General features: G+C 52.5%; 1 protein-coding gene and 1 long non-coding RNA gene across 6 annotated transcripts in view; one reads left to right on the top strand and one right to left on the bottom strand.

The window, feature by feature from the left end:
- tafa5a (TAFA chemokine like family member 5a) overlaps positions 1 to 13,523 on the top strand; it is a 72,417-nt gene extending 58,894 nt beyond the window's left edge. For both annotated transcript variants that reach the window (XM_029825552.1, XM_029825553.1), the window contains exons 3-4: positions 3,725 to 3,852; positions 12,069 to 13,523. In XM_029825552.1, coding sequence (XP_029681412.1) covers positions 3,725 to 3,852; positions 12,069 to 12,077 — 137 coding nt within the window. In that variant the 3' untranslated portion in view covers positions 12,078 to 13,523. The remainder of the gene's footprint in view (positions 1 to 3,724; positions 3,853 to 12,068) is intronic.
- Positions 8,971 to 27,424, bottom strand: part of LOC105417777 (uncharacterized) — a 90,600-nt gene continuing 72,146 nt past the window's right edge. For 3 of the 4 annotated variants that reach the window (XR_003885729.1, XR_003885730.1, XR_003885731.1), the window contains exons 4-6: positions 13,009 to 13,131; positions 12,038 to 12,922; positions 8,971 to 9,554 (exon numbers count right to left, since the gene is read on the bottom strand). This is a non-coding gene — a long non-coding RNA (uncharacterized lncRNA). Of the gene's footprint in view, positions 9,555 to 12,037; positions 12,923 to 13,008; positions 13,132 to 22,139; positions 22,402 to 27,424 lie in introns of all 4 variants that reach the window. The other variant, XR_003885732.1, reaches the window with a different exon arrangement.

The following is a 27,424-nucleotide window of genomic DNA, read 5'->3' as shown; positions in this document are numbered from 1 at the left end:
TGTGTGTGTGTGTGTGTGTGTGTGTGTGAGAGAGAGCTCCGTGTATTTTTAATTGCAGCGAATCGGGAATCATGGTGACAGGCCTGTTGGAACCGGCTGAAATTGAACATTATGCGTCTGCGGGAAGTTCCCGGGAACGTTTCCGCCTCCTTCCCAACCGGGAACGTGTGAACGCGGTCGGTCCGAGCGGAGCTGCTGCCACGTATCCGATGAGCGCCCCTCCTAATTATCGCCTCGCATCATCTCGTCCTCTCATCCTTTATTAGGGCCGATCCGATCCGTCGTTCCTGTCTGGCTTCCTGCTATCTTCACCCCTCCTTCCTTCCCTCTGTATTTGCCGGCTTGGCGAAGCATTAGAGGGAATTTATTAGGCCGCGGAGCTGGCTGTTGACATGAGGATGATGGACCATTTGGTGGAGAGATAAGTGTCCCATGGAGGGTGTAATAATGTTCTCTCCATCTCTGCTCCTTATCTCCCGCTGATGAAACCACAGCTGATAACTTTCCTTACACACCACCGGCGTGTGTGTGTGCGTGTGTGTGTGTGTGTGTGTGTGTGTGTGTGTGTGTGTGTGTTTAGTCCTGTGGCGCGCTCCTGCCCACACACAGCGCCTGCGATACGGTCCACTGGCGGCAGATAGCCTCGCCATCTTCCTGGATGTTGCGCGGAGATGAGTTTTGTTAGCGATGCGAATCAGGAAGGGGGGGGGCGGGGGTTATAAATCCCAGTTATTGGACGGGTCACATGTTCACCAGAGATTGCCCCATTCCTTTCAATAGATATGAAATCAGGGCGGCTGTCCCCATCAATTCATGGGGGGGGCGAAGGTGGATGGTTTTCCTGGTGCAGGCGGGAATCTGGTGTTTAGCTAATTTAGCTAATTTAGCTCGGATTTGGCAGCAGGAGACGTGGAGCAGACAGATGGGAATCAAAGGGAAGCGGATCGCTGTGAAAAGTTGTTTGGGAAGTTTCCTCGGCTTTTGTTGTCCCGCCCGGAATCTGGGTCACGTTTTGAAGCCTGTGTGATGGAATTGAAGCGAACCGCAGCTTTACAGGTGCGTCAGACGTTCAAAGTCCGTCGCCTTAGAAGCTGGTTCTAATCAACATGGGGGGGGGGTAATTAATCTACCCACAAATCACGTCTGACTTCATGTGACCAGAGAAACGTGATTAGGGTCCCTGAAAAAGGACATTGTGGGGGTCGGACTCCCCGGAATTCCTAACGGGTGGGGCTATGAGAGGAACGCCGCTCGGCGGAAGAGGGTTTTATTTCATTTCCTCCCTTTCTTTTGTGTTTTGATGACTTGGAAAATGGAGCAAAAGAAGCAAGAAGTGGCGAAAATAGATACAGTTATTAAAGATCCTGGAGATTTTCCTCGGAAAAAGAGTCGTGGACTTTATTTCCAGGGTTTCATTAATTGTTTGAACGCAGAGGGACACACAAGTATGCTAATCATGTGCCGCTGTTAGCATTGTTAGCAGTGCAAACCGGACATTTGTGAAAATTCATTTGAATGGATTTGTTGACGATCTGTAGGAAGAGCAGCAGGACTGGATCTGTCTTAGCGGATCCCCGACGGTCCGGAGGCGGAGGTGAAAAGCAGTGTTAGCTTTGCTAACTCTGTTAGCACCTCTGATCTCTGATCCCGTACGATGCTGCTGTCAGGCCATCGCGCCGATGTTAGCATTAGCGTAAGCTTTATGCTGAGGAATCTCTATTCAGCTTCATCAGCTCTGATTGAAACGTGAGGAGAAGCATGTTAATGACCTTTGACCTTTCCGTCAAGGTCACCTGTGATCCCCTCGCCAGCCACTGTCCTTCCACATCTTCAATACTGCCTCGTTACTGAGCTACAAAGCCCCATTTTCCAATTCGGAACTTTCTGGTCCTTCAGATTTCCATAAAATGGAAATTTGTCTTTGGCACTGGTGATTTCTCCACAACAAATCAGAACAAAGCAGGCGGAAAGCTAAAGTTTGATGTGTTAAAACCCCAAAAGAACCCAGCAAAATTGCCTCTTTCATGAGTTAAAGATGAGGAACATCCATTTCCACGGAAACGGACCTCTGATCGTTCGAGAGACATAATTACGAGGTTGCCGATAGCGACGGAGTGCTGAAAATGTTGCTAGCTTGGTTCTGGTCTGCTGCATTTACACAGGTTTGTCTTTGTGACGCGGCTCCGAGGCCTCTGTGGTTTAGGGAAGTGCATGTCGGGGATGTCGGTGCCCCACGGGCACCCTGGGTAACGTAGTCAGCGTGCGTAATGAGCGAGTCACCGCCACTCAAACATTAATGGGAAACAACCCGCAAACGAATCTTGGAGATTAGCCCAGTAAACGCTGACGTTCTCGGGACGCCGGGGGCGCCTGTCGACTGTCAACGTTAAATTTTCCTCACTCCAGAACGTTTTCCCTCATTCCGACATTTCCGTTTATCATTGGCTGCGTTCGTAACGAGAAACGCAGGGGAGGGACGACGCAGGCCTGAGGAACACCTTAGCAACGGAAGCTAGAGGCTCTGGAGTCGATGCCCCACAATTGATGCTGCCCCCCCCCCCATGGGAGGATCCATCTTGGTTCCCCTCCTCTGTAGAGACCAGCGCCGCTAGCGTGGACGCACCTGCCGCCTTCTTTAATCTTCCTCAGGGGTTCAGGGTCACGCATGGAAACTGTGAGTATGTGTGTGTGTGTGTGTTTTAATCCCCTCTCTGGCTGACTGATACACTATGTAGCATGGTTAGCTAACGGTGGAGGCAACAGAAATGATGAAAACTGCAAATAAAGGAGGCTGAATGAAGATCGTTGTGCTACTTTCACACTTGCTCAAACTTGTGTTTGGCGACGTTGGCGAGAGAATAAATCGCTGCCGCTGATCTCGCTCCGTACGTTTGGGGCGAAAGTGTTCCCCAAAGAAACGAGTGTGAGATATCCTCCTCTCCTGATACAGCGGGACCTCTACTTACGAACGTCTCTACATGCGAATTTTTCAGGTTACGGAGCGTCTCAACAGGAAAATATTTCCTCTTGTTACGAAAGAAATTTCAGGATACGAAGGTCAAAAATACGCTACCGCTGCTACTCGCAGCTCGCGGAGTTTAGCGAACGCAAACTAGCTTGTAGCTGCGCTGCCATTGGCTATCGCCTAGCATCTTCCTGTCATCCTATTGGCTGGGAGGGACGTCAATATGTACAAGTTTGTGTGTATCCTAGCGTCGCCATCGTTTAACTTTTATTTATTGTGGGTGTTCGTATGTTTGTCCATTAGATGGCAGTGTTACCACAAGTGTTAACGTTCGTTGCTAATGACGGCTAATGTAAGATTAGCCTGTAATAAAGTTCATTTTGTTCCTGGAGAAGCCTTGCACTGAATTCCTACATTTATTGTGCAGTAATCTAATTGTAACATGTATTTGTTACATGTTTTGATGCATTTTTATGATTTATAAAAAAAATTATGTCCGAATTTTTGGGGGCTTGGAACAGATTAGGGCATTTACATGGAAAAACGCGTCCCTACTTACGTAATTTTCAGGTTACGAAACAACTTCTGGAACCAATTAAATTCATAAGTAGAGGTCCCACTGTACTCTCCATCCCTCAGTGTCTTTTTCCTCCCTGCCCCCACTCATCCCCCCCCCCCATCGCTCCCTTCCCAGTTTCCGCCGTGTTGAATCCGCACCTCTCTTAACGCTCCTCCTCCTCCTCCCTTTGTTCTCTGCAGCTGGAATCGTTCGGAAAAAGCAGTGGTGCGAGATGGTGCCGTGTTTGGAGGACGAAGGCTGTGACCTGCTGGTCAATAAATCCGGATGGACCTGTACGCAGCCTGGAGGCCGAGTCAAAACCACCACGGTGAGTTAAGCCCATCAAGAGGTGGCGGGATCCCCTCAAAGCACCAAATCGACTGTTTTATTGACTCTTTTAGCGTCACAAACCCGACGCAAACATCAAACCTCTTATTTACACCTCTTGTTTCCCCCTACTCAGTGGGTGTAAGATCTCATCTCTACGGTTGAAACATATTTGATTTGGACACAGCGATATATATAAAAAAAGCTCTAGCTTGATTACCCCCCCCCCCCCCCCCCATAATGCATTAGCAGCAACAGACAAAGTGCTGCTGCCGCCGTAACGATGAAAACGGCTGGGAGAGAATGATGTGGGTTCATGCTGCCGATTGGCTGGAGAGTCTCTGCTGTGACATCATTATGTCACATGACGTCCGCTATAGGTCCCGTTATACCTGCTAATGCATGTTTGCAGCCTATAGTTTTAATAATACATCTGTTGCTTCATTTTAAGCTGCTCTGGTCGTTTGCTTTGCAGCTAGCTCACTGTTTCCGTCGCAACAGGCCGAAACCCGGTTCATCCCTCTGAACCCCCCCACCCACCCCCGCCCCACCCCCGTGTAGCCACTTTACTTCTGCCTCTCTAGCGATTACTTTAAATTACGGACTAGTTTTAATGTTAACGACGGCAGCAGATGTCGCAGCTGCTGCGATGCCGCCCGTCCGTGCCCCCCCCTCCCTCCACTTCATACCCCGTTCCCAGCTCTTCTCAGCCCCCCCCACCACCACCACTTCCGCCTGTGTCGCTCAGAGGAAGTAAACAGAGCCGGCTAGTGCGTGCGACACCGCGGCAATTAAGGAGGTCTCGACCGAGAAACTGTTACACAACACGAAACACGACGGGCGCATCTCCAAATGTCAATGGGTGGGGGGGGGGGGCGAAGTGGGGGTGGGGGGCATCGTTAATGCATCTGTTATGACGGAGTCATCGGCTGACTAACTTGTTTATGCCGCGACACATGCTGACACGGCTTCGCGGTCAGCTGCACGCCACGACAGACGCTACGTGAGTCACCTGCACGGGCAGCTAGCGTCCAGTTACGGCTAGCGTCCAGTTACAGCTAGCGTCCAGTTACAGCTAGCGTCCAGTTACAGCTAGCATCCAGTTACAGCTAGCGTCCAGTTACGGCTAGCGTCCAGTTACGGCTAGCGCCCAGTTACAGCTAGCGTCCAGGGGGCTAAAGCTAGATCCAGCTGTTATATCCTGGTTGCCTTGATCCAGCCAATTCGGTGTGCACGTCACCTGTGAATAAAGGCGCCATTTTAGCGGTTTGGCTATTCCTGCTCGCGTGAAAGCGGGGGTGGACCCCGTGTGCGGCGGCGCGCTTGTGTACTTAGCGTGTCAGTCAAAGCGCCCCTCCGTCGGCTTACGCTGACAGTACGAAGGACATGACAAGTATTCCTCGCCCGCTTCATTGGCTACTTTAAGCTCGGTGACAGCTACTCAAATGGCCGAACAGCTATGCACGCTCAACTGTGCCAGTCGGTGCATCTGTGTGTGTGTGTGTGTGTGTGTGAGAGAGTGTGTGTGTGTGTGTGTGCGTGTGAGAGAGAGTGTGTGTGTGTAAGCAGCTTTCACTGTCAAGGATTTTAATACCACGCGAGCAGCCTTGCTTCATTTTCTCTATTTCCTCTACAAAAAAAGGCGTCCGTGGAGCCGCTGGAGTGAGGTCGCTTCTTCAGATCCTCAAAATTGTTTAAAGTGCCGTAAAGGTTCGAGTGGATTTAGGAAATACGACATAAACTTGTTGTTACAGGCCAAAAGGAGGCGAAAACGCTGTTTATTCCTCTCTTTTGCTCATTCTGAACAGTTTCCTGAAGCTCCTTTTTGTGTTTTTAAAGCCAAACCTAAACTGCAGCCGGCCGTGCACGCTGGTCGGCCGTGCACGCTGGTCGGCCGTGCACGCTCCGGCGAGCATGTCCGACCCGTCCGTCAGGTGTTTGTGCAACATCAGTGGAGGCAAACAGACGCGGCCCCTTCAGGGAACCCAGCCGAGTCGATCCGACTGAGGGTGTTTCTGAACAAATGTCAGGAAGCGGCGCCCGGCTCGGTCGGATGTCGGAGGGTTTGCGTTCTGTCCTCCGACCAGGAGGAGACGGTTGTCGGGGACGACTCCTCCCACCTGGCGGGCGGCGAGGAAGATCCGATGCTCAAGATGTTTCCCCTCCGCCCACAAAAACAACGGCATTCGCCTCAGCAGCCGTCGTCGAGCTTCTGCTTAAACTCCCCCTCTGTCTCTTATCTCTCTGCCCCCCCCCCCCCCCCCCCCCCCCCCCCCCCCCCACAAGACGCCGCTGTCAATAAAGACACAATATAGATTTTTTTTTTTTGCTCCAACGTATGAAGATTGATGTGTCCGACCGCGATGTTTGCAGCCGGCTCGCGTTCATTAGCATCTTTCAGAAGCGGGGGGGGGGCGGGGGGGCTCCGCTCAGGCCACGAGGCGCGTCATTTATTTTATCATCAACAGTCTCGCCGATACAAGTGACACGTTTGGCCTCTCGAGGATCGACCTGCCAGAAAATGGAATTCCTCAGATGAGCCGTATCAAGCTATAAATCCGCCAACGAGCTCCTCGGGTTTGCTAATGAAGCGGTGGGAACGCACGCGCGGACGCTCCAGCGAGTGTCGATCGGGAAGCACTTTAGCTTAATTCTCTGCATAATGTCGCCAAAGTGCACGCCGGGTGGACGCCGGGTGGACGTCCATATGGACGAGGACGTCCGCCCGGATCGTCTGTCAAAGGCAGCCGTGGATTTCCAGCGTCCCTGCCGGACGAGAGCGGAACAGAACTGAACCTTCGTGCAGCGGCTAGGCTAACGCTACATACATGAACGTCAGCAGTGACCTCGTGCACGTTAGCGACTGTGCATGTGAGATGCCTGCTGTCCCTCATGGTCTTGAATGACCATCCAAGCACGCGCACGTGTTGTGTCGTTGATCTCATTATCTGGGCGCCTCGGCCAGAGAAGGAGAGCGCCGATATATGTTTACGCCGCAGTCATGTGACACGTAAATAACCACATTCAGACCCACTCAGCAGGTAAAGGTGTAGAACAGCGCCACACGGTGGCCGCACGTGGCCTCACGTCAGGAGAAGGCAGCAGATTATGGGGGTGGGGGGGGGGCTCTTTTGTTATCTGGTTCTCTGCGATAATTGGACCAAACCCGATGTGGGATCAAACTGTCGAGATGTTTTATGTTGAAGATGAGCCACACGGGCAGGAGAAGCTCGGGCATCCGGGATGGAGGTGGTGGCCGTTCCCAGGCCAGGGGGGAAGGAGACGTCGCCTCCACAGAAACGGGTCCAAGTCCTGGTCGGGATTAGGACCAGGACTTGGTAGAAGGTTCAGGACAAAAGGGACAAAAACCAGATGAAGATGATCTTAGCAGGAGAAAAAGAGCGAGCGTTTAAAAAAGTGGCTGAGTGTCCTGGTGGGGGGGGGCAGTTTACCCGCGACCATCCCCGGTGGCTCCGCCTCCCTGGAGCAGCGTTTACACGTCTCTACATCTGCCAGGGACGACGTGCTCGATGTGGCGTTCTGAGCCCCCCCCATCTGGGTAGAGTGTCTGTATGTGATGGGATCCTCGAAGCCCCGCCCCTCACTGCTGCACCCCCCCCGTGACTCTGGATCAGTACCGGCATTGGTAATTGATCCCACTGGGTCCATCCAGCACCTGAACAGAATCACCACTGAAGAGGCAGCTGCTGGGCCAGGAGGGGGAGGAGAGGGAGGAGGGGGAGAGGGAGGAGCGGGAGGAGGGGGAGGAGAGGGAGGAGGGGGAGCTCATTAAGTGTTGGAGAAGACAACTCCTGCTTCCTGGTCCAACGAGGCCCTGAGCCTGATAGTGGACCCAACAGTCCTGTCCCACCACTCAGTTATTGGTTTCTTGAATGTTTGACATCTATCAATAGAATAAAGAGTCACTGGAGACCTGCAGCTTACTTTAAGGTGTCTTTGTCTTTTCACTTTGATGTTGTGGACTTCAAAGGCCAAAGCTGAGGGTGCGGTGTGTCCTAGATCTTGTCCTAGATCTGCCCCCCCCCCCCCCACCCCCCGATGAAGCCACATTTCTGGGCTTGTTGGGAGGACCTGAAGCCGTCATCCAGTCCAGGAGCTCAGCTCAGTGGCTCCAGTATCACCACTAATACAGTGATACTGGTGCTGCTGGTAGCTCAGTGTGTTGGGAGCTGGGCTCAAAGGCAGAAGATTCTTGGTTCAATTCCCAGTCAGAGCATGGAGGGGGGGGCATCAGGACATTCCTGTACAGGTTAAAACATCTTTGCCAGACTCAGCTGTTGGAATCTTGGAAGTTTTGGAAATGCTGCATTAAAACATTGATCTTTCTTCACTTTGATTTTGTCGACTTTAAAGACAAAAGGTGATGATGCCGTGTGTCCCCCATCACATTTTTGGGCTTCATTTATGACAGTTATGATGACCATCCAGGAACCCCCCCTGGGCCTGCCCCTGCCCATGGCCCCCAGCTCATCTTCCATGCTTTGGTGGTGGTTCTGGCACCTCCCCCTCCCACCAGGGAGCCCTGCATGCTCTGTCTGTGCTGGGAATTGAACCAAGAACCTTCTGCTTCCCAGCCCCGCTCTCAACACACTGCGCTACCGCCGCCCACCCACCAGCACTGGTTTTATTGTATTAGTGGTACTGGGCCTTTGTTCACTTTGATGTTGTGGACTTTAAAGACAAAAGCTGATGATGCCATGTGTCCTAGGTCCTGGACCCCTTTCACATTTCTGGGAAGACCTAAAGCTATCTGAGTTTTGATGGTGGCACCCACCACCTGGGGACCCCTGTGGACCTGCCCCCATGCCCCTTGGTTCTGGTGCTTCCCCCTCCCACCAGGGAGCTCTACATGCTCTGTCTGTGCTGGGAATTGAACCAAGAACCTTCTGCTTCCCAGCCCAGCTCCCAACACACTGAGCTACCAGTCCCCTCCACCAGCACCAGCACCAGCACCAGCACCAGTATTATTGTGTTAGTGGTGATACTGGAGCCACTGAGCTCCAGGATCCAGTCAGGTTAGAACAGGTTTGACAGACTCAACCGTCGCTCCTGGACTGAATCTTAGAACTATTAGAAATTAAAACATTGCTCTTGATTCTTTAACATGTATGGAAACGAGTATTTTACTTTTATTACAAATCCAAGCCTGACTGCACCTGAAATGTTCCACAACCAAATAAACAAGGCTGTAATTTAAACATCAAACTGGACGTGACTGAGACCAAAGTGTTCCGTTCATGAGAGAGAAGATGAATCTGATCAGAGCTGCGTTCCTCCACCAGATTAAACAGTTCTTTTCCATCAGAAAGCATCAGTTTTATGAGTCTGGTAGCATAATATAGCATTATATAGCATAATATAGCATATCATAGCATATCATAAGGGAGGTGCTGGTTGCATCATCACTGAAGGATCCTGGGCCCATTTCGGTGGCCAGAGGTCCTGATGAGGGGTGGAACTATGGAAACAATCAAGGTTTGTCCATTTTCTATCTATTATTGAACCAAACAGATGTTCTGAGTCCCACCAGAGGCTGGGGCAGGTCTGGTCAATCATCATCAGGGCAGAACTATGCAGACGTGGGGTCCACCTAGAAGCTCCTCGGCTCTGGAGACAAAGGCTGAGGTGGAGGTCACGACCCCGGGGGCTTCAGTTTCCTCTGATGAGCCAGAAGGAAGAGTTCTGAACAGGGAGAAGAGTTGTCATGACTGTGGCTGGTGTGTGTGTGACTGTGGCTGGTGTGTGTGTGACTGTGGCTGGTGTGTGTGTGACTGTGGCTGGTGTGTGTGTGACTGTCGCTGGTGTGTGTGTGACTGTGGCTGGTGTGTGTGTGACTGTCGCTGGTGTGTGTGACTGTCGCTGGTGTGTGTGTGACTGTGGCTGGTGTGTGTGTGACTGTGGCTGGTGTGTGTGTGACTGTGGCTGGTGTGTGTGTGACTGTCGCTGGTGTGTGTGTGACTGTGGCTGGTGTGTGTGTGACTGTCGCTGGTGTGTGTGTGACTGGCTGGTGTGTGTGTGACTGTGGCTGGTGTGTGTGTGACTGTGGCTGGTGTGTGTGTGACTGTGGCTGGTGTGTGTGTGACTGTCGCTGGTGTGTGTGTGACTGTCGCTGGTGTGTGTGACTGTCGCTGGTGTGTGTGTGACTGTCGCTGGTGTGTGTGTGACTGTGGCTGGTGTGTGTGTGACTGTCGCTGGTGTGTGTGTGACTGTGGCTGGTGTGTGTGTGACTGTGGCTGGTGTGTGTGTGACTGTCGCTGGTGTGTGTGTGACTGTCGCTGGTGTGTGTGTGACTGTGGCTGGTGTGTGTGTGACTGTGGCTGGTGTGTGTGTGACTGTCGCTGGTGTGTGTGTGACTGTCGCTGGTGTGTGTGTGACTGTGGCTGGTGTGTGTGTGACTGTGGCTGGTGTGTGTGTGACTGTGGCTGCGCTGGTGTGTGTGACCAGAGCGGGTCTCTCCCAGTCTGATCCTCCCGGTTCAGATCCCACTTTGGAATGTTGAATCCAAACTGTGTTTGCTTTGAGGTTGTGAAGAAACACAACATGAAAGGCTGGTGATGACACAACACCCCCAGCGTCTGGAGGCCCGCGCACACGTGTTCACGCGCTTTGATCTCGGCATCCGCTCCAGGCGCTATCCGACTCCGCGGCAGGTAACGAGCAATTTCCCCGTTCCCCGATCAACCTGTCGCTCCCACCGAGTCCACGTTAGCGCTCATCCGCTAAGACGAGGGCGTTGGGAATCAACCGGGAACGCCAGAGAGTTCTCCTGATCCAAATCTTTCACGCTCGCCATGAGGAATTCCAAGTGGCAGCAGCGATCAATCTGATCCCCCCCCCCCCCCGTCGCCTCGCCGTGACATTTGAAGGGAGTCAGTGAGAGTTCATAAGCGCCCAGCGAAAGGTCGATCCGAGGCACTTCCTCTTTGAATGCTCCCGACTCCCAGCTGGCTACGAGCGGTGGAAATATCCCTAATTTTGCTCGGCGGCAGCGGGTGGGCGTACGCGTCGATGCTAGGTCGCACGTTTCATCGTACGAATACATCAAAGCCGCAACCTCCTGAAAACCTATTGTTCCTCATGGAATACTGCTGGATAAATATTGACACGTCCCAAACGGTTCGTTAGCTCGCTCCGTCACATGCTAGCACGTAAGCTAATTCTGATCATAGTTGTAGTTTAAATCTCAGACATTTTGCACACCCCAGCATGTTGGAATGCTTTATTTAGCTAGCAAGCTGTGCCAAGTATCGCCCCCCCCCCACCCGCTCTTCAGCTTCCAGCTGGAAGAAGCTAACTAGCCCCGCCCGATTCCAACGCTGCGAGTTACGAGTCGCCAAACACGCAAAGGTCACAAACCCGAGGCCAGAATAGTCGGCTCCCATGAACAGGCGCCACCTTCACTCTGCCCCCCCCACGCAAACGTACCCCATCCTATCACAGTTGTACCATATAAAATAGAGTAATACGGCCGTTCCCAGACCCAGTAAAGCCCGGGGTAATAACCCACGGGGGTAAATTCATCGCATATTCATCCACTGTTGGTTCCTCCTAATGGAAAACTGGAGTAGAAACCTGATTCATGAGGATCCATCAGGAAGCGTGTGTGGAAATAAGAGAAAAGGCTTTTTAAAAAATATTCCACAGTAGGTGGATCCACCCTGATGTGTTCGGGATCATGCGGGGGGGGGAGCTCAGCGGGCGTTAAACCCCCATGGCTCCGCCTCATTTGGCGCCCATCAGACCAGCTCTCCACCAAACGCCGTCACCTGTGATGCCTTCAAGGACCGCACCAACACCTGCGCCCCCTCCACGGCCCTCTGCACCCGCCCACATCGCAGAGGGCCCGTGATTATGAATGAAACTTCGGCGGCGGCCTTGTGAGGAACCGGCGCCGCCGTCGTGCTGGCTGTGCGACCGGCGGGGGCCAGATGGCGACGGCGCTTCCACATTTGTCTGTCTGCGGCGGATTCATTGTTTCTGGGTTTCCGCGCGGCGAGATCTGCTTTGATGTCGGGCCGCGCCCGCTGATCCGCTCCCGGGTACCTGACCGGCGGCGCGGTTGCCGTGACGGGGAGTCAGCCCCTCCCCCCGCGCCTCCACGGCGCCGCTCGGCTCTGGTCAGAGCTAAAAGAGAACAGAGAAACAGAGCTAGCTTTGAAGCTAACCATGGCGTGTCTCTTGTTGCTGTGTCCGCAGGTGTCGTAACGCAGCTACAGGTGGGAGGAGCCGGAGACGCCCGTCCCGTGGACGCCGGCCACGCTACCTGCTGTAAACCACCATTTCCTGCGACCTCCGCCGGCTCCGTGACCGCTTCCTCCCGCTAACCGTCGTCCCGTCCCGCCTCCCGTCCGCTTTGTCTGTCAAAGCCAACATCCCGCGGAGGATGAGACGCCTTTAAGAATAAATCCCGCCGACGGGTTTGGGACTAATCGGAGGTCGTCCACGCCAAACTGCTTCTGATGAGGGTGTTTTTTTTCTTCTTCTTCATGTTGCATCTGAGCCTCTAAACCAGGAGCAGCGGAGCAAAAGACGGGATCATTAAAAGACCATCCTGTTGCTCTGGATCACGCCGCCGGGCCATTAGGAAGCGGAGCGCGTGCACGCTGCTGTGCACAGGCCTTCTGCTGGAGAACACCTCCCATATTTTTATAGACCAAAGAGCAAAGCAACAAATCCAATCGGAACCACGGAGCGGCCCGCCTGCCAAAGGCCGCCACTTTATCGACTCGCCGCGGCGCACCGGCGGACCCACGGGAACTGAGCCGCGTGCACGGTGGCGTCTGCCATCCGAGGAGTACTTTTAAAACTTCCAGAGACGGTTTTTTTTTGTTTGTTTTTTTCCTTTCCTCTCAGCCTCAGCCCGCCACTGTATTTTGGAAGTGCAGATATAGGTACCACATACGTATAACTGTGTATACTGGGAAAAAAAAAAACAACAAAAAAAAAAAAAACGGGAAGAAAAATCTAAAGAGAAAAATTCCGATTTGCATTTTTCAGTAGCTTCGGTCGGGACAGAGAATATATCCAGAGGGGTGAAGTGGTCATGATGTCTGTAAAGAAGGAGCCAAGAAACGTCATTAAATGTATTTTGAAAGGCCCGAAAAAATTCTATATTTAACAGTTTTATATGTTGTACCTTTGTAGAGACGCTTATCGGACTTAAATGGCAGTTTTTCGTAGGATGTGAGCCGACGCCGCCGTTAGCATCACCGCTGGCTTGTAGTCCCGGGTTTTCTGTTCACACCTCAGTAGCCGCTTTCTTTCCATGGCCATCCGCAGGTCACCAGAACCATCAACGAGAGAAAAAAACGCCGTCGGGATTAGCGGAGGACTGAGCTGCCGCCAGCTGAACATTGTAAATCCATGCTAGTCAGTGGACGCCGCTGAAATCTGCTAATTTGCTCTGATATTGTATTGTACACGGTGTGGAATACTGACTCATTTCCTCTCTATGGCTTTTTGATCTCTTAATTTATTTGATTTTTTTTTTGGGGGGGTGCTTGTGTTTGTTTGCTCAAATCCGGCCTCTCTCCCTGCCTCCGGTCGGGAAGAACCCGGGGAAGAGAGAGGAAGTCACTTACAGAGAGGTTTTTTTCTTTCTTTTTGTTTTTAAATCATGAGATATTTTAAGAATAAAATCAATACATCACAGAAGCAAATCTTCTACACGTTTAGAAAGCCTCGGTCTTCAAGGTCGGGGGGGTCAAATTGACAAGGAAATGCATGTTTTTCCTTCCTTTCCATCTCACCAATGCTAGCGTGTTCGCTATTAATTAGCATAGCCCTGCTACCGGCAGCACGGAGACAGAACTTATAGACGTGGATGGTGTTTTCCATCCTTTCCTTTCTTCACTTCCTCAGAAATGGTCACTCTTGATCCGATCTGTCTTGGAGTTGGTGGGAAGACGCTCCCACGGCTGTATTTCGGGGACATTTCGTCACAAAGGTGAGTGAGGACGTACGACCGGCGCGGCGTTCCCGGCGGCGCTCCGCACCGCAAACCAACACAGCCCCCGGTAATAATAACAAAAGGAGGTTATTCCGCTTGATAAAGTGATTTGGGCGTGAAGTGGGCTCCTAGCGGGAGCGGCGGGGGCTGAGTGCGGCTCCGCGGCGCCATAAAATGGCCCATAAGACGCTTGAGAACCAACACGGTCGTGAGCTTTTCCAATAGAGTTTTCAAGGGCTGTTGAGCCGCGTTCCTGACGACGCTAGCAGCGGCGCGGCGGCTCTCCAGGTGATTAGCTCGTTAGCAGCGCCGCACAAAACCAGGGTTCTTTTTACTCAACGTGATTTCAAATATTCCCTCTTAATGTGGGATCAAACACGGGAGTGGGGTGATTCCCGCTTCACGATCGGGCCCAAACGTTGAAATGCTCCCATCAAATATTCCTCTCTGCGCTTTCACACACGTGGAAAATCAGGATCCAATATTATCCGACCAGGAGAGGAGGTCCCGAGAAGCCCGCGGGTGGATGCGGGTGTGAGCTACAGGATCCTCCAACATTCCAGAGGGAATATTTATGAACCTCGTCAAACAAGGAGCAGGAATCCATCCGATCCTGACGGGGAACCAGTCCTTTGATATAATAAACACAGACACAAACATCTTAACCTCGCCTCCATTTTTTCCCCCCGTTATTCGGGATTTATACGGACGCAGGAAATCCGGCAGCAGCCCCTTGACTCCACGCCGGAGGGGACGTGGTGGAGGTCCAATCATCTGCTGCGTATCCCGGGGCGACGGCTGTGGGGAGGGAGAGGACAGAGGTGGGTTTTCCGGCACGTTCCCGTCTTTAAGGGAACGCTGCAGTAAAGCCTCAGCAACGACGCTCCCGCCGCTTTCCCGCCCGGATAAATCCCAATACTGCATCGCTGCACCAACTATTATGATCCGCTTTGATGGATAACATTTAGCGGCTAATTCAGATTTCGTACCGCGGCTCTTTGTTTACGATATAACTGTAATGAGGAGCAGCCACGGCGGAGCGAGCGCGGATCGATACGCAATATGGCCGCCACAGCTGCTCGCCACACACGGACGCCTTCCCCTGCCAATGCTCTCAGCCTGGAAAATGGCCCCCGCCACCGCGGCGCCGCCAATAATCTGTCACGGTTAGGGCAACGCGGGGCAAAACATTACCTCAGCGGGCGAGTGGGGGCTTCGGATGGGATTAGCTGCCCCGCGTTGCCTCTAAACAGCGGCGATTTGTGCCTCTCCTTCTAGATTTGAGTGAAAATGCTAATTAGAGCGGACCTGTCGACGGGAACGGGGTCAAAGGGGTCGCTGGCACTTCCTGGAAGACAGGAAGCTGCTCAGTGGCGAACTGGACACGGCTATAAAGGGCGTAACCCCGCCCTTTATAGCATAGCTAACGCCGACGCAGCCCAGGTCTTCGGTTACAACCTGGAAGGCAACAGCGTGCGATCGGGTTCAGTGTTCGGCGTCCCTACTGCGCTTCTATATCAATCGCCATGACGACAACCGTGCAAATCAAAGGAGAGCTTCAGACATGACACACGGAACACTGGATCATCCCCGGCGTGTCCGACAGGCACCGGTCGGCCTCTGGTTCTGACTCAGCCCCGGATCCACCTCAGTGTGGGAGACGCTTCGTTGTCCGCGAGGCGTTCAGGCTCCATTTAACTCTAACGAAGTGCCTCCAGTCGTTATGGCTGCTCGTTAAAGCAGCCATAACGACGCTCCCGGCGCCGCCTGGGCGAGGCGGCGGCGTCGGGGAGAACCGACAGGACGATGCCGGAGCTCTGCCCGCTCCTGACACTTTTATCGTTACGCAATTAGCGGAATAAATCTAATGCTAATTGCTTGCGTGTGGGACGGGGGCTGTTTGCAAACATGAAGCTGGTTATAACGAGGATTCCTGTAATCATCTGAACAGAACCCTCAACAGAACCCTCAACAGAACCCTCAACAGAACCTCGACGTCAGTCACCCAGAGGTGTTTGGACCCGACGGTGCGGCTCAACACATGAAGCCAGGGAAAGTTAGCGTCACGATACATGAAAGGTGCTATTAACGTTCAAACTTTTGTCCCACCACCAGTCAGACACTGACTTTATTGACTAAATGGGTCAGAACCATTAACCAGTTTGAGTCGGGGACGTAAAGGAAAAAAGCAGCTGGTTCCCTGGTTACCGGTCAAAGACAGGAGGAGTGCTAAGTTAGCGTGTTAGCATGGGAGCGGCTCTGACATGCAGGGATGCGCGGTGACAGCTGGGGACCGGGCCAACACACTGGACCGGGCCAACACACTGGACCGGGCCAACACACTGGACCACTAAATGAGAAAAATGAGCAGCTTTCAGCAGCTCTTTTAAAAGCTCATTTACATCCTGTCAGCTTCCATTAGGCCCGCGGACCTGCACCGGAGCGGCGGGACAGGGCCCGGCTCGCGCGCTGGCCGGGCTCCTCTCGCCCCGACCCGGCTCACCGGTCCAGTGGACGGCTGATTCTCTGGTGTCGGGCCTGTCCTGGCTCCTCGCCGTTTGGCAGAGCAGGTGATTATCAAAGTGCCTGAAAGCTCAATTTTACACTTTTATACAATTAGGGTGCCCATGTGCACCTGGACGGGGCGGATAGGGGCAATAAACGCTGAGCTCAATAAATGACCCTGCTGAGGGGGCAGAAAGCAAGTTGATTCCTGCCCCCTTTAAACTTTAGAAGCCCCTAAAAGCCCCGCTATATATCACACCTGCATTTACATAGATTTTAAAAATCTAACTAAAGTGAAGGTGAACTCTGACCCAGTTCAAAGGTCAGAACCTTTGCGCTTCTGGAGAATAAACTAGCGGGCGGTGAAGATGGTGAGCGGGGGGCAATTTTCTACCCCAAAAACACGGCAAAGAGAGGACAGTAAATTTAGAAGAGTCATTTTTTACCACTGTGAAAGGACGGTGTGTGTGTGTGTGTGTGTGTGTGTGTTGCATCTGTGGAGCGACGCTTCACTGCGCGTCATGAAAGCTACAATGCTAATGCTACAATGCTAACGACCCACCATCAGAGAAGGCCCAGGAGCTAAAAAGTGTGTTTATAAAATGGAACAGATTTGGAGCAGAATTGTAGTAGATTTGTTCAATATGAAAGTTGTTTTTTTAAAATGTTGCAGAACTTTTTAAAACATGGTTCAACATAGTTTATGAATGGTTAAAATGGTTTAGTTTCTTATGGTTGAAAGGGTCTGGTGAACAATTGCTGAGATTCATAATAACACACACACACACAGACACACACACACACACACACACACACACACCTTCACACGGCTCGGTACCCATGACGTAGCTCATGGTTTTAACAAGGTCGGTGACCCCCTGCCCTAAACTAGAACATCAGTAGAGGGACGGGTTGGGTTAGCCACATCAAAGGGACGTTCTTGGCAGCTCAAGCTGTGATCAAAGCAACGACAGGAGTTTAAAGCGACAGGAAGAAGGTGACGAGGCTGTTTGTGTCCGTGAGTCAGTTCAGGTGCGACTGTCAGCCTGGAGACACTTGAACACACAGAGGGGCTTTGATGTTGGGTTTTAATGGCGACCGATTCAGACAAGCCTGAATGAACGCGTCCCTCATCACCACGTTCCTCAACATTCACCGTTCCCGCTTTCATCCCTCCAGCCCGGAACGACTCACGAGGGCAAATATTCGCTAACATCACCAAAGTGGGGAGCTGGGCCTCGTCCAACTGACCGATCTGGGTTCAAAGATCAAAGCACATGAGGGCTTTATTAGCATTTGTTAGCTCCATTCAGGAGCCGCATCCCTGGCTCCTGATGTCACTTCCTGGCTGTGTAAATAAACACGCATCACATGCTAACGCTATCCCTTCCTGTAGGTGCGATACGTCACATGACTCCGACACGTCTGTGATGCTTCCACCAAAGTCATCACAGGCTCCTCGCGACACTGGGGGCTCCTCGCCGCCTTTCCTACATGGGGGGGGGGCTTTAAGGGCGACTCCTGGAGGCGATACAAACAGCGCCTAATGAACGTTAATGAGGAACGAAGAGAAGAGCCCCCCCCCCAACACATTACAGTGATGTGTGGGCTCACCTTTGAGCGCCTCCGATCATCGGGTGTTAAGTGTGCTTGCCGGGGGGGCCTTGGGGGCCAAATGATGTTTGAAATGTTTGAATCCAATCCTGCCTCTTCATGAGACCAACGTTGGGCCCCGCCCACTTTGATAACTACAGCTGCAGCCAGCCACTAGGGGGCGCTTAATGCTATCGCTAGCTCATTTATTTGGACACGTTTTAGTTTAGCACACGTGCACATCCATCTGCAGTGTTGATTGTTATGTGTGTGTGTGTGTGTGTGTGTGTGCGTGTGTGTGCGTGTGTGTGTGTGTGCGTGTGTGTGTGTGTGTGTCATCTCCTCCGAGAACTTTTGCTTTTGTTTAAATTCCTTTTTCCACGCTTTTTTCAAGATAATTGCACGTTTAATGACTTTAATAAAGTATTCGTGTGTGTTTAAGTGTGATCTGTGGCCACAACATAATTCACGGCTGTACATTATTCACCCAAACACAGTGATTTGATGCTAAATTACATTTAATATTAATTAAATCACAATAATAAATCAAGCCTTTTTCAGGGTCGGGGAATTTAACAGAACAGGGAAACTCTGTGCTGCTCGGCTAACTCTAGCATTAGCATTAGCATCTTGATGATCAGCCGCCGGCCGTGATTGCGAACGATAAAGTCGGGCGTCGGCGAGGCCTCGGCCACGGACGCCGCGTGCGTGTGGAAGCAAGCGGCGTTCCTGAACGTCACACCAGTTAGGCCCTTTAATAGCGCCAATCATCTGTGACCGCTGGAGATCGTACGGCGCCTTCTGTCATGTGAGCGGCGGCGGGGGGGTGATAGAGGACGGGGGAATTTCTCTCTTTACAGGCCGACTCCAAACACCAATGAAAACGTCCCTCCATTAATCATCTAAAGCACACCGTTATAAATGATGGGAATTCTGTCCAGACTTTTTCATAACGACGTCTCCATGAAACCCCCCCCCCACACACACACACACACACACACCCACACACACACGCACCCCCACACACACACGCACCCCTCCAGAAACAACTGTAACGTTAAGGCACCCTGCTGGGAGCACTTTTTAGCTAATCCAATTACAGCCCACTGTGCCGGAGACACGAGGTCATAATTAAAAACACGTCGTCGCCGCCGCCGTCGGCCCCGCCGAGGCGCGACGCTTTCCTGATGCATCGCATCTTTTTCTGTTTCTGTTTATGGGGGGGGGTTCCCGTCCCGTCCCGTCCCGCTCCGGCTGGGCACTAAATCTCCGTTATGGTCTTATTCCGACCTGTCGCAGCATCGATCAGGGGATGAAGACGAAGATGATGCTTCAAAGCTTTGGCTGAGGCTTTCATGGCGTCCTCAGACCCACCAGCAACAGCGGGTCATGGGTCGCGGCCCAGGATTTAGTGCTCAGGGTGCGACAGGGCGGGTGCACGTGCACCAGCCCTCAACGGGCCCGCGCACGGCGTCGGGTTCTAGTCTTGTTCTTTGGGATGTTACGCTCCCTCCCCTCGGACTATTTAAAAGGCTTCAGAGTGGAAGCAGCGGCGGGACCTGATCACGTGACCTGGTGGTGGCGGCGCTGAGCCCGTTTGTGCAACGCAACATTTGCGCGTCGCACAACAAACACAACAAGCGAAGTCACGTTTCTGCTGATCAATAATGGTCGTTGACCTCTTTGATAATGATTAGCGCTACGACTAGCGTTTGCTTGTCCACTACTTTTTGCAAAGCATCATGGGATACGTTGACGTACATACAGCGATGCTCCCTCAACACACTCCCTAGTTAGTGCACTATCTAGGGTGTAAGGGGACGTCCCGGCAACAGCGTCGGAGGCCGTTTCCAGGTGGTCTCTGGAGCACCAACACGATTTATCGCCACCATTGACGCCGTCTTTAATGCAGCGGCTAAAAGACGTCAAACTCCCTCATTACATCTTTGGACTTCATCAATATCAGCGGCAGCGGGAGAGACGGAAATCCGATATTCACTAAAGGGAAAAAAGGAATGTTGACAATTCAACCTTTACAATGGAAATGAAGGAAAAAATAAAGACAGATGGGATTCTTCTTCTTTTTTTATGAGGTTTTAAGACCTCCTAAAGGTCAGAGGTCATAACGTCTGGATGTTAATCGCAGTCGTGACGCCTCAAAATGCTCCCTTTTTATGCTAACCTGCCCACAGGCTACAAGCTACATGATTCCGACATGCTAGACGTCTGTAAAATCGGATATGACACTGGAAATCTGGCAGGAAACACAGGAAACAGACGGATTTCCTGTTTTCCGCCCTGAGTTCTGGACCTACGTGAACGTAACCATGAAGTGAGGAGCAGATCCGATGGTTCATGACGGAGCGCTCGGGAGGGTGGAGGCCGACCACGGAACGCGTCTATAACCTGCTGTCCTCCGCAAACATGGAAGTGAAAATGGAAGGAAGGCGTGAGCATTCCCATCCTGTCGGAACGTCGCGATCACCTCTGATGACGTCCGCCGTGATGGGACGCTGGAAGCTGACATTAACGCCCCGCGCCGCCCTCTCATTCCCACGTGCGTTCCTCTTTCCCGTGTCGCCACGCGTTTTAATTGGCTGGGCTATGGCGGCCTCGGCGCTAACGTGCACGTCGGGCGTGCACGTCGAGAGGGTTTAACGTGTCCATTTGAGGAGATACCAGAGATGGAATATCAGTATCATTAGCAACGTCGCGGCGTCTCGCTCAGGCCGGCGGCCGCGCGCTGAGACGCCTCCCGCTCCTCCGAAGTGTCCTTTCCAATCTCCTCCACGTCTGATTGCTTTCTGCTCCGATGGTTATCGGCTCCGTGATTCCATCTGGGCGCCGCGTTGGCTGGAGAGCGGCGTGTTTTTCTGAAATGAAACGTACGGAATCTCCATACCCCCCCCCAAAAAAGGGGGCTTTTAAACCCAGGCTAACGTGGCCGTTCGACGCTGGGAGGTTCTTTTAACCGAATAATTCCTCCTCCGCCTGAACTCAGCACGAACTGTGGGGAGGGATCGGCCCGCCAACCAAGGACGTGGCACCACACCAGGGAGGGGGGGTGAAGACACCACTGGGGGACAGTGTCCACCATCTGACCTCTGTGTCCATGTCTGACCTCTGTATCCACCGTCTGACCTCTGTGTCCACGTCTGACCTCTGTGTCCACCGTCTGACCTCTGTGTCCACCGTCTGACCTCTGTGTCCACGTCTGACCTCTGTGTCCACCGTCTGACCTCTGTGTCCACCGTCTGACCTCTGTGCTGCCGGTCACCTCGAGCATCAAGGTCGCGGAGGTGATGACGCAGCGATTTCAGGAGCTGATGTAGGTTATTATTGACGTCGTCCTCCTCCATCTGGCTGCAGTTCTGCTCGACTCAACACTGCCCCCTCAGGGGTTACGGTGCTATTGCAGGAGATGCTGCAACACGACAAGCTGCAAAAATGACACAATTTATGGGAAACATCACGGTAAAATGGCCACTTGCCTTCTTCCTGTTAACTCACTCCAAGTCTTGGATTTGTCGAAATACGAAGCCGCCCTCTTTTATTCGTTAAAGAATCCTCGCTAACGACGCCACCGACCCACAACGAGGGCTAAATGGGCGGGACGAGCAAAATGGAAACTAAATAATGTGCGGCGGCTCAGTCTGTGGCCTTGTGACCTCCAAACGTGTGTTTGCAGCCACATTACCGTGACGCCTAACTCGCCCGGCGTCGTTTTCCGGGGACTTCTGACCCCCCCCCCGACACACTGAGGATTCTCTAATGCTGCGTTTCACATTCCAAACAGGCCCCCCGGAGCAGGATGATCATCTCCGCCGTAGGTGTGCGTCCCAGAGCACCCGGACGTGTCTGTAAGCTAACAGCGGCATTGAGATGTACGATAACGGCCGTTGTGACTCAGCGGCATCGATCAGCGGCGGCCATTTTGAGCGCCGTGATGGCCCGTCGCCGCTCAGCCGAGCCGGTTCAATAGCGCGCGGTCCGATAGAGCCCCTGCAGAGACCACTGCGCGGCCAATGGGTCGCTTCGGGCAACTAATTGGTCAAAAAAATAAAACCTCTCCCGGGAATCACAACCTGTGTTACCACGGCGAGTCTGGCGCGCTGTTAATGAGCTGCGCCGGCTCGCTTTACCCCCCGTAACGGCCGCTCCGGCTACGCGTGGGGAGTCGGACTCGGGTATAATTACGTCGATGATGACCAAACGTTTACCTTCTGAGCACACTGGAGGATTTCTGCAGCCCGAATAACAGCAAGAGTAACGATGCCGCCGCCGCGCTCGCCATCTTTTCATCGACCCCACGTCTAATGGCGCCGAGATATACGCGCCGATCCGGGATGTTCTGGGATGTTCCGGGGTTTCCTGCTTCCACCCGTTCTGTGTTGTTTTGAACAGGAATTACAGAATCTACGGCAGATCTAGAATCCCTCACTCCAAAATGGTTCCTTCCTGTTTGGGGCCAGTTTGAGAGTTCTGCTGCCAAAAAACACAGAATAAATTTGTGAAACTCTCCAAGGTCGAGAAAGGTCGATCATATTTTCCTTTAAAAACAGGCTTCTGCTGCACATTTTCACGATTAGTGACGATGGAGTGGAGTGAAACGACCTTAAGTGATGCAGTTTTCCATTTATTTCAGTGCTGTTTTCACTCATTAGCCTGTTAGCTGCATTTAGCTCTCGTGGTCGCTAACATTTTTCCGATTTTTAGCTCGGATCCACGGCGTTTGCTTTAGCGTACGGTATAGATCAGATGGCGCATCACTCGCCCTCCCGCCGCCTCCTGTCGTGGCCGCTCTCCTTGCGGCCGCCCTGGCGTGACAGGTGATTGGCGACGCTAACAATGGTGGGCGCACGCCGCATGATAAATTACCCTCATCAGTTTGTTTAGCCAGCAGCCCGCGCAGGTCGGCGCCGCGGCCGGCCGTGACATTTTGTCGTCTACTGTATATGCAAATACCTGCCAATCAATTAACGCCCCCCCTCGCCGAGCTGCCATTGTGATTAAAATGAATTGATTTCTGGCTAAAATCGACACGCTCAGCTGGACGCCGCAGAGAGGAGACAAAAGTGGCCGTTTCTTCTTCCAACCTGACACTTTAATCTTCGCCGCCGCCTCATAACTGCGGGCGGAGGCTCAAATTTTGCTGAAAATGAGAAAAGCTGCGGCGTAAACAGGCCGAGTAATAAATCTGAGGGAGGCTGCGGGGGCTTATCGGAGATAAGGCCCACGCCACGGGAATATCAGGAGCCCGAACGCACCGCCTCGAGGCGTTCTACGGGAAGCTGCGTTCGCTACACGTGCTGCGCCCGGCGGTGTTAGCTAGCGTCCACCAGACGGATGGACGAGACAAAAGAGAGAACGCCGGTTCGGTCCGAGGAGCTGTTGGGATCCAAACATCCGAGGAAAACATCCGGAGTTTTAAATTGCTGCTTGTTCAGGAACAAACATGATTTTTGAGCCAATCACAATTATCGAGGATTCCTTGATGTCGACCAGATAAGCTAAAATGTTTCCTTCATTTCTGGAGGAGAAACGACGTTATCTAAGCTAGCGGAGATAGTTTTAAAAGAGAAAAAGGGTTTTGACCCAAAAATGGGATCTTTATTAAACTTTTCTGGCCCTTTAGATTTGGACCTGAATAATTGATCAATGTTTTTCTTCATCTGACCAGACTCGTTTCCTTTAAAAATCCATTTTTAATTAGGAATATTGTTTCTAAAGGAAAGGAGCAATTTCTTTTATCCAAGAAATATGCTTAAGAGAAAAGAGACCCTTGATGAGGGAGGGGTCAGTGCGTGCAGTTAGCTGCGGCTAGCGGCTAGCACATGCTAAGTGTTGAGAAGGTGCCCCTCGTTCAACTGATTGACTTAAATAACTCAGTTGAAAATATTAAGACACTAATTCCAAATAAAAACAATCATTTTGACAACCTTAATAAAAGATAATTCGCCTTCAGAGACACGATTAACTGACCACTGCTGATCATCCAGGCTCTTAGCTAGCTCCACCATGAAGGACGACGGCGTGCTAATGACATAATCTATCAAGCGTTATGTAATTACATCGTCTTCATCAACTCCGAGGCGGATTTAGATGCTTTTATAGTCGCACTGCTTGATGCCGTTTGGGACGAGGGCCACGGTCGCTGGCAAAAAACTCCTCGTCAAGAATTTGGAATTCTGCCGAATTTCCGGCTGTGATGTGATTTCCAGCCGCTACAACGGTGGGCGGGTGTGAAAACTGTTAGCCACCCTCCGAATTTGTGTTTCAATCTTTTCTCTCTTCATATTTATGGTGTTGCGCTGTAATTTCAATGTGATTCACTGCGGAATGCTTGTGTGGGTGAGGATGGGGGGGGGGGGGGGGGGGACGCGTTGTCCTACATGCATAATTCATAGCCCCACATTTGGACCTAATCTGTCGTGCGCTAACAGAAGCTGCTAGCTGTTCTTAACTGCTTGTACAGTGTGTCAGGGGGAACAGCCTGGCCCGTGCTGCTGCAGCCATGGCGTGCTCCCCGTCCTCGCCCTTGTAGTCCATCAAATGTCCCCGTGGGCCTTTGCTACACAGCGTTCCTGTGTTTTCATCGCGAGAGCGCAGCGCAGCGCAGCGCAGCGACGGCGCGCTGAGCAGGATCCAGCAGGTAGCAACAAAAACCTCCTGTTTGAAGGCTTCGAGGCCCACCCTCCTCCTCCTGCCCCCCCCCCCTTTCCCTCCGCACTCTCCATCAATTCCGCGGGTTCGGCTAGCAGAGCGCGGCGGTGCGAGACGGATGCGCATGGTCGCGCTCAATAGAAGCACGCAGCTCAGCATGGGGATATTAGCACTCGCCGGCAGACGGTCTGGATACAGTCCTCTGACCCCACTTGTAAGAAATCAGCCTCGTATCTGTCATTCTTCCGTGGCGTGCGATGCGGGGGGACGCGAGGGGGCGGCGGCTCTGACAGCGAACGCGCCGCTTCTTCAGCGTGTTTACAAGAAATGCTGGGAATGCTGCGAATTCGGAGGAGGCGAGTGTTAGCGAAGACTTCAGGAGGCTGAACTGGAATCAGTGGGAAGCGCTGGAGGCAGCGAGGCGACCGCGAGCCTCGGCGGCATGCCGGCGCTCCGGCATTAGTCTCACCACGGGCTCGCTGGCGGCGAAGAGTCAGGATGTCTTTGGCTTTCGCCCCAGAACGGGAACAAATTAGAACCTCCCAACAGCAAATCCTCCTGCCTCTTTTCCAGACCTGGGATTTTGTGTGTGTCCGGGAGATCGGGCCTCATTATTGGAGGCTTTGAGGGTCACACCTTCCACGCCACCGCCGCCGCCATAGGACCCTCCACGGGTGGCCTTCGTGGCCACCTGTCACCTCTGATGAGCTCATGAATTATTCCGAGTGTAAAATAGGATAATGAGAGCGAGACCTGTGGAGGTTAAATTCCGACGTTCTCTCCCTAAACTCTTCACTTGGACGCTCGGTTTTCCCGCTCCGATACATCGCGTGGCGTCGCCACCTGCCGGCTTCCAAAAGCTCGTCGGTCTGCCGACAGATTCCCTGGAGTCGGATTACTCCAAAGTCGGAGGGAAAACAGAAGCTCCGGAATCATCGTTGAGCTTCAGTGGAGCGCTGTCACGTCGGCTAATTGTGCCTCGCGCCACACGCAAAAGGGAGCCGTCACATGCGTGGACTTAGCTTCAAGGCTCGTAATTCATCGGCAGCATCGCGTGCAATTAGCATGCAATTAGCACGATTCCTATCGTTTCATTTCACTCCATCATCACTTATTGTGATCAAAGCAGCAAAGAAACGGAGAATGAAAACAGCGACGGAGCCCTAGCGCAGCTACGCATGGCTGCTGGGCTACGTGCTAAATAAAAACAGGTGTAAAGACCATTTAAAGCTACTTTTGTTTCTCTTCTTTCTGCCATTTTAGGCCAAGTATTTTGAGCTGCACGGGGAGAGAGCGCGCCGACCCGATGGCGGTGACCTGCTGCTTCCTCTGCTTCGCGGGATCCTCGGTCCCAACAGCAGCTGTGTTCCAATTAGAGCGCCCTGACTTCCGTGGCCTGTATTAGCATTTCATTTAGACTCTCCTGCCCCTCACCTGCCCCACACGGTGCGGTCTGCCCACCAATACCACTAATTGACTCCTGACCTTCCCGCGGCGGCCCGGGCGAATCCGCGCTGCGCTAACTCGGATTTGAACGCGTGATACGGCACGGACTACCCGACTTAGCGTTCCGAATCTGCCCTCGATTCCCGGGGTCAGGAAGGAGGCGACCCAGGGTGGATTGGGAGAGACGATGATGAGAAGAGCCGGTTTTTCTGCTCGCGCTCACAACACAGAGGGATTTGCTTGGGTCCATAATACTCCTCGACAGCTGAGGAATTCCTTAAAATGGGCGTTTGAAGCCAGATAAAATCGCCTAGCGCAGGTCCCCGTGTACCCCCGCGGGGGCATTAAGGGTGTCGTGCTGCTAGTTGTGACTACAGAGGGGAGCCCTGCAGAGAAGGAGAGATTCCCTTAATCACTGTTAGCCTGGAGTGAAGGCTGCGCTCTTATCTGGAGGAAACATGCCTCCGTGAGTCACAATAGCACACGGGCGACGTTCCGGCATGCAAAGAGGGATTTACACGGAGGATCCGCTCAAAGAGCCCTTTGGTAATCCTCCCCAACCGGATATCTGTGTCCAGAAAGAAAGGCTTCACCTGTCAGTCGGGAAGTTTCTCTCCATTTTTGTGGCGTCGCAGCTGTTGTGATCACTTCCGCCCAATTCTGCCTTCGCCATTAAAGATGTGACACGTGGGAAATGGGGATCAAGCATCATCTTCACGCATTAGCGTTCACGTAACGAGCTAATTACGCCGTTCTCTGCAGTGGCCGATCGGGATATGTTGGTTTTTGGGATTAACTCCTTGACGCCCGGACGTCCTTCCCACCGTTGCCGTGCCTCCTGCTGGCTGAAGTGAAATGCATCATGGGATATCTAGCTCTCCTGCTTCCACACAAGTCACTGCTAATGCACCGCTAATTAGCTAATGCTAATAAAATGGGTGCAGCGAGTACACTGGGACTCGGAGCGTTCCCGGCGGATTGCAACCGTTGCGTTGATCTGTATCTTGGCGCCGCTGGAGCGCGAGGACAAACGGATTTAGGGTTACACGTACTGGGAAGCAGCGTGTATGTGGTACGGTCCAACAGAAGGGTTCAGGAACCAGGCTGGGTCGTTGCTAGCAAAGGTCTTCTTAGACCTGTAAGGTCTTCTTAGACCTCTTGTTCAACAACCCTAAAGTTGATTATTATTATTATTTCTGGAGCTGCTGAGAACTCCAGGCTGGACACGGAAAACCTCTGAGGATGCCTCCAAGAAGTTAGAGAAGCTCTCAACCTGTTTACGAGAACATCCGCCCTTAATTGTTCGTTACGTGAACAGTAGCGCTAACCTTGCCAGCGCCTGTGCTGGCCAGGCTCCCTAAACCGCAGCACGTATTTATCACCGCCGCTGTCTCCT

The sequence above is a fragment of the Takifugu rubripes genome, chromosome 18 (genome assembly GCF_901000725.2).
Source record: "Takifugu rubripes chromosome 18, fTakRub1.2, whole genome shotgun sequence".
Lineage (NCBI taxonomy): Eukaryota > Metazoa > Chordata > Actinopteri > Tetraodontiformes > Tetraodontidae > Takifugu > Takifugu rubripes.
The sequence above is the reverse complement of the archived record's forward strand: the minus strand, read 5'-3'. Positions and strand labels throughout refer to the sequence as shown.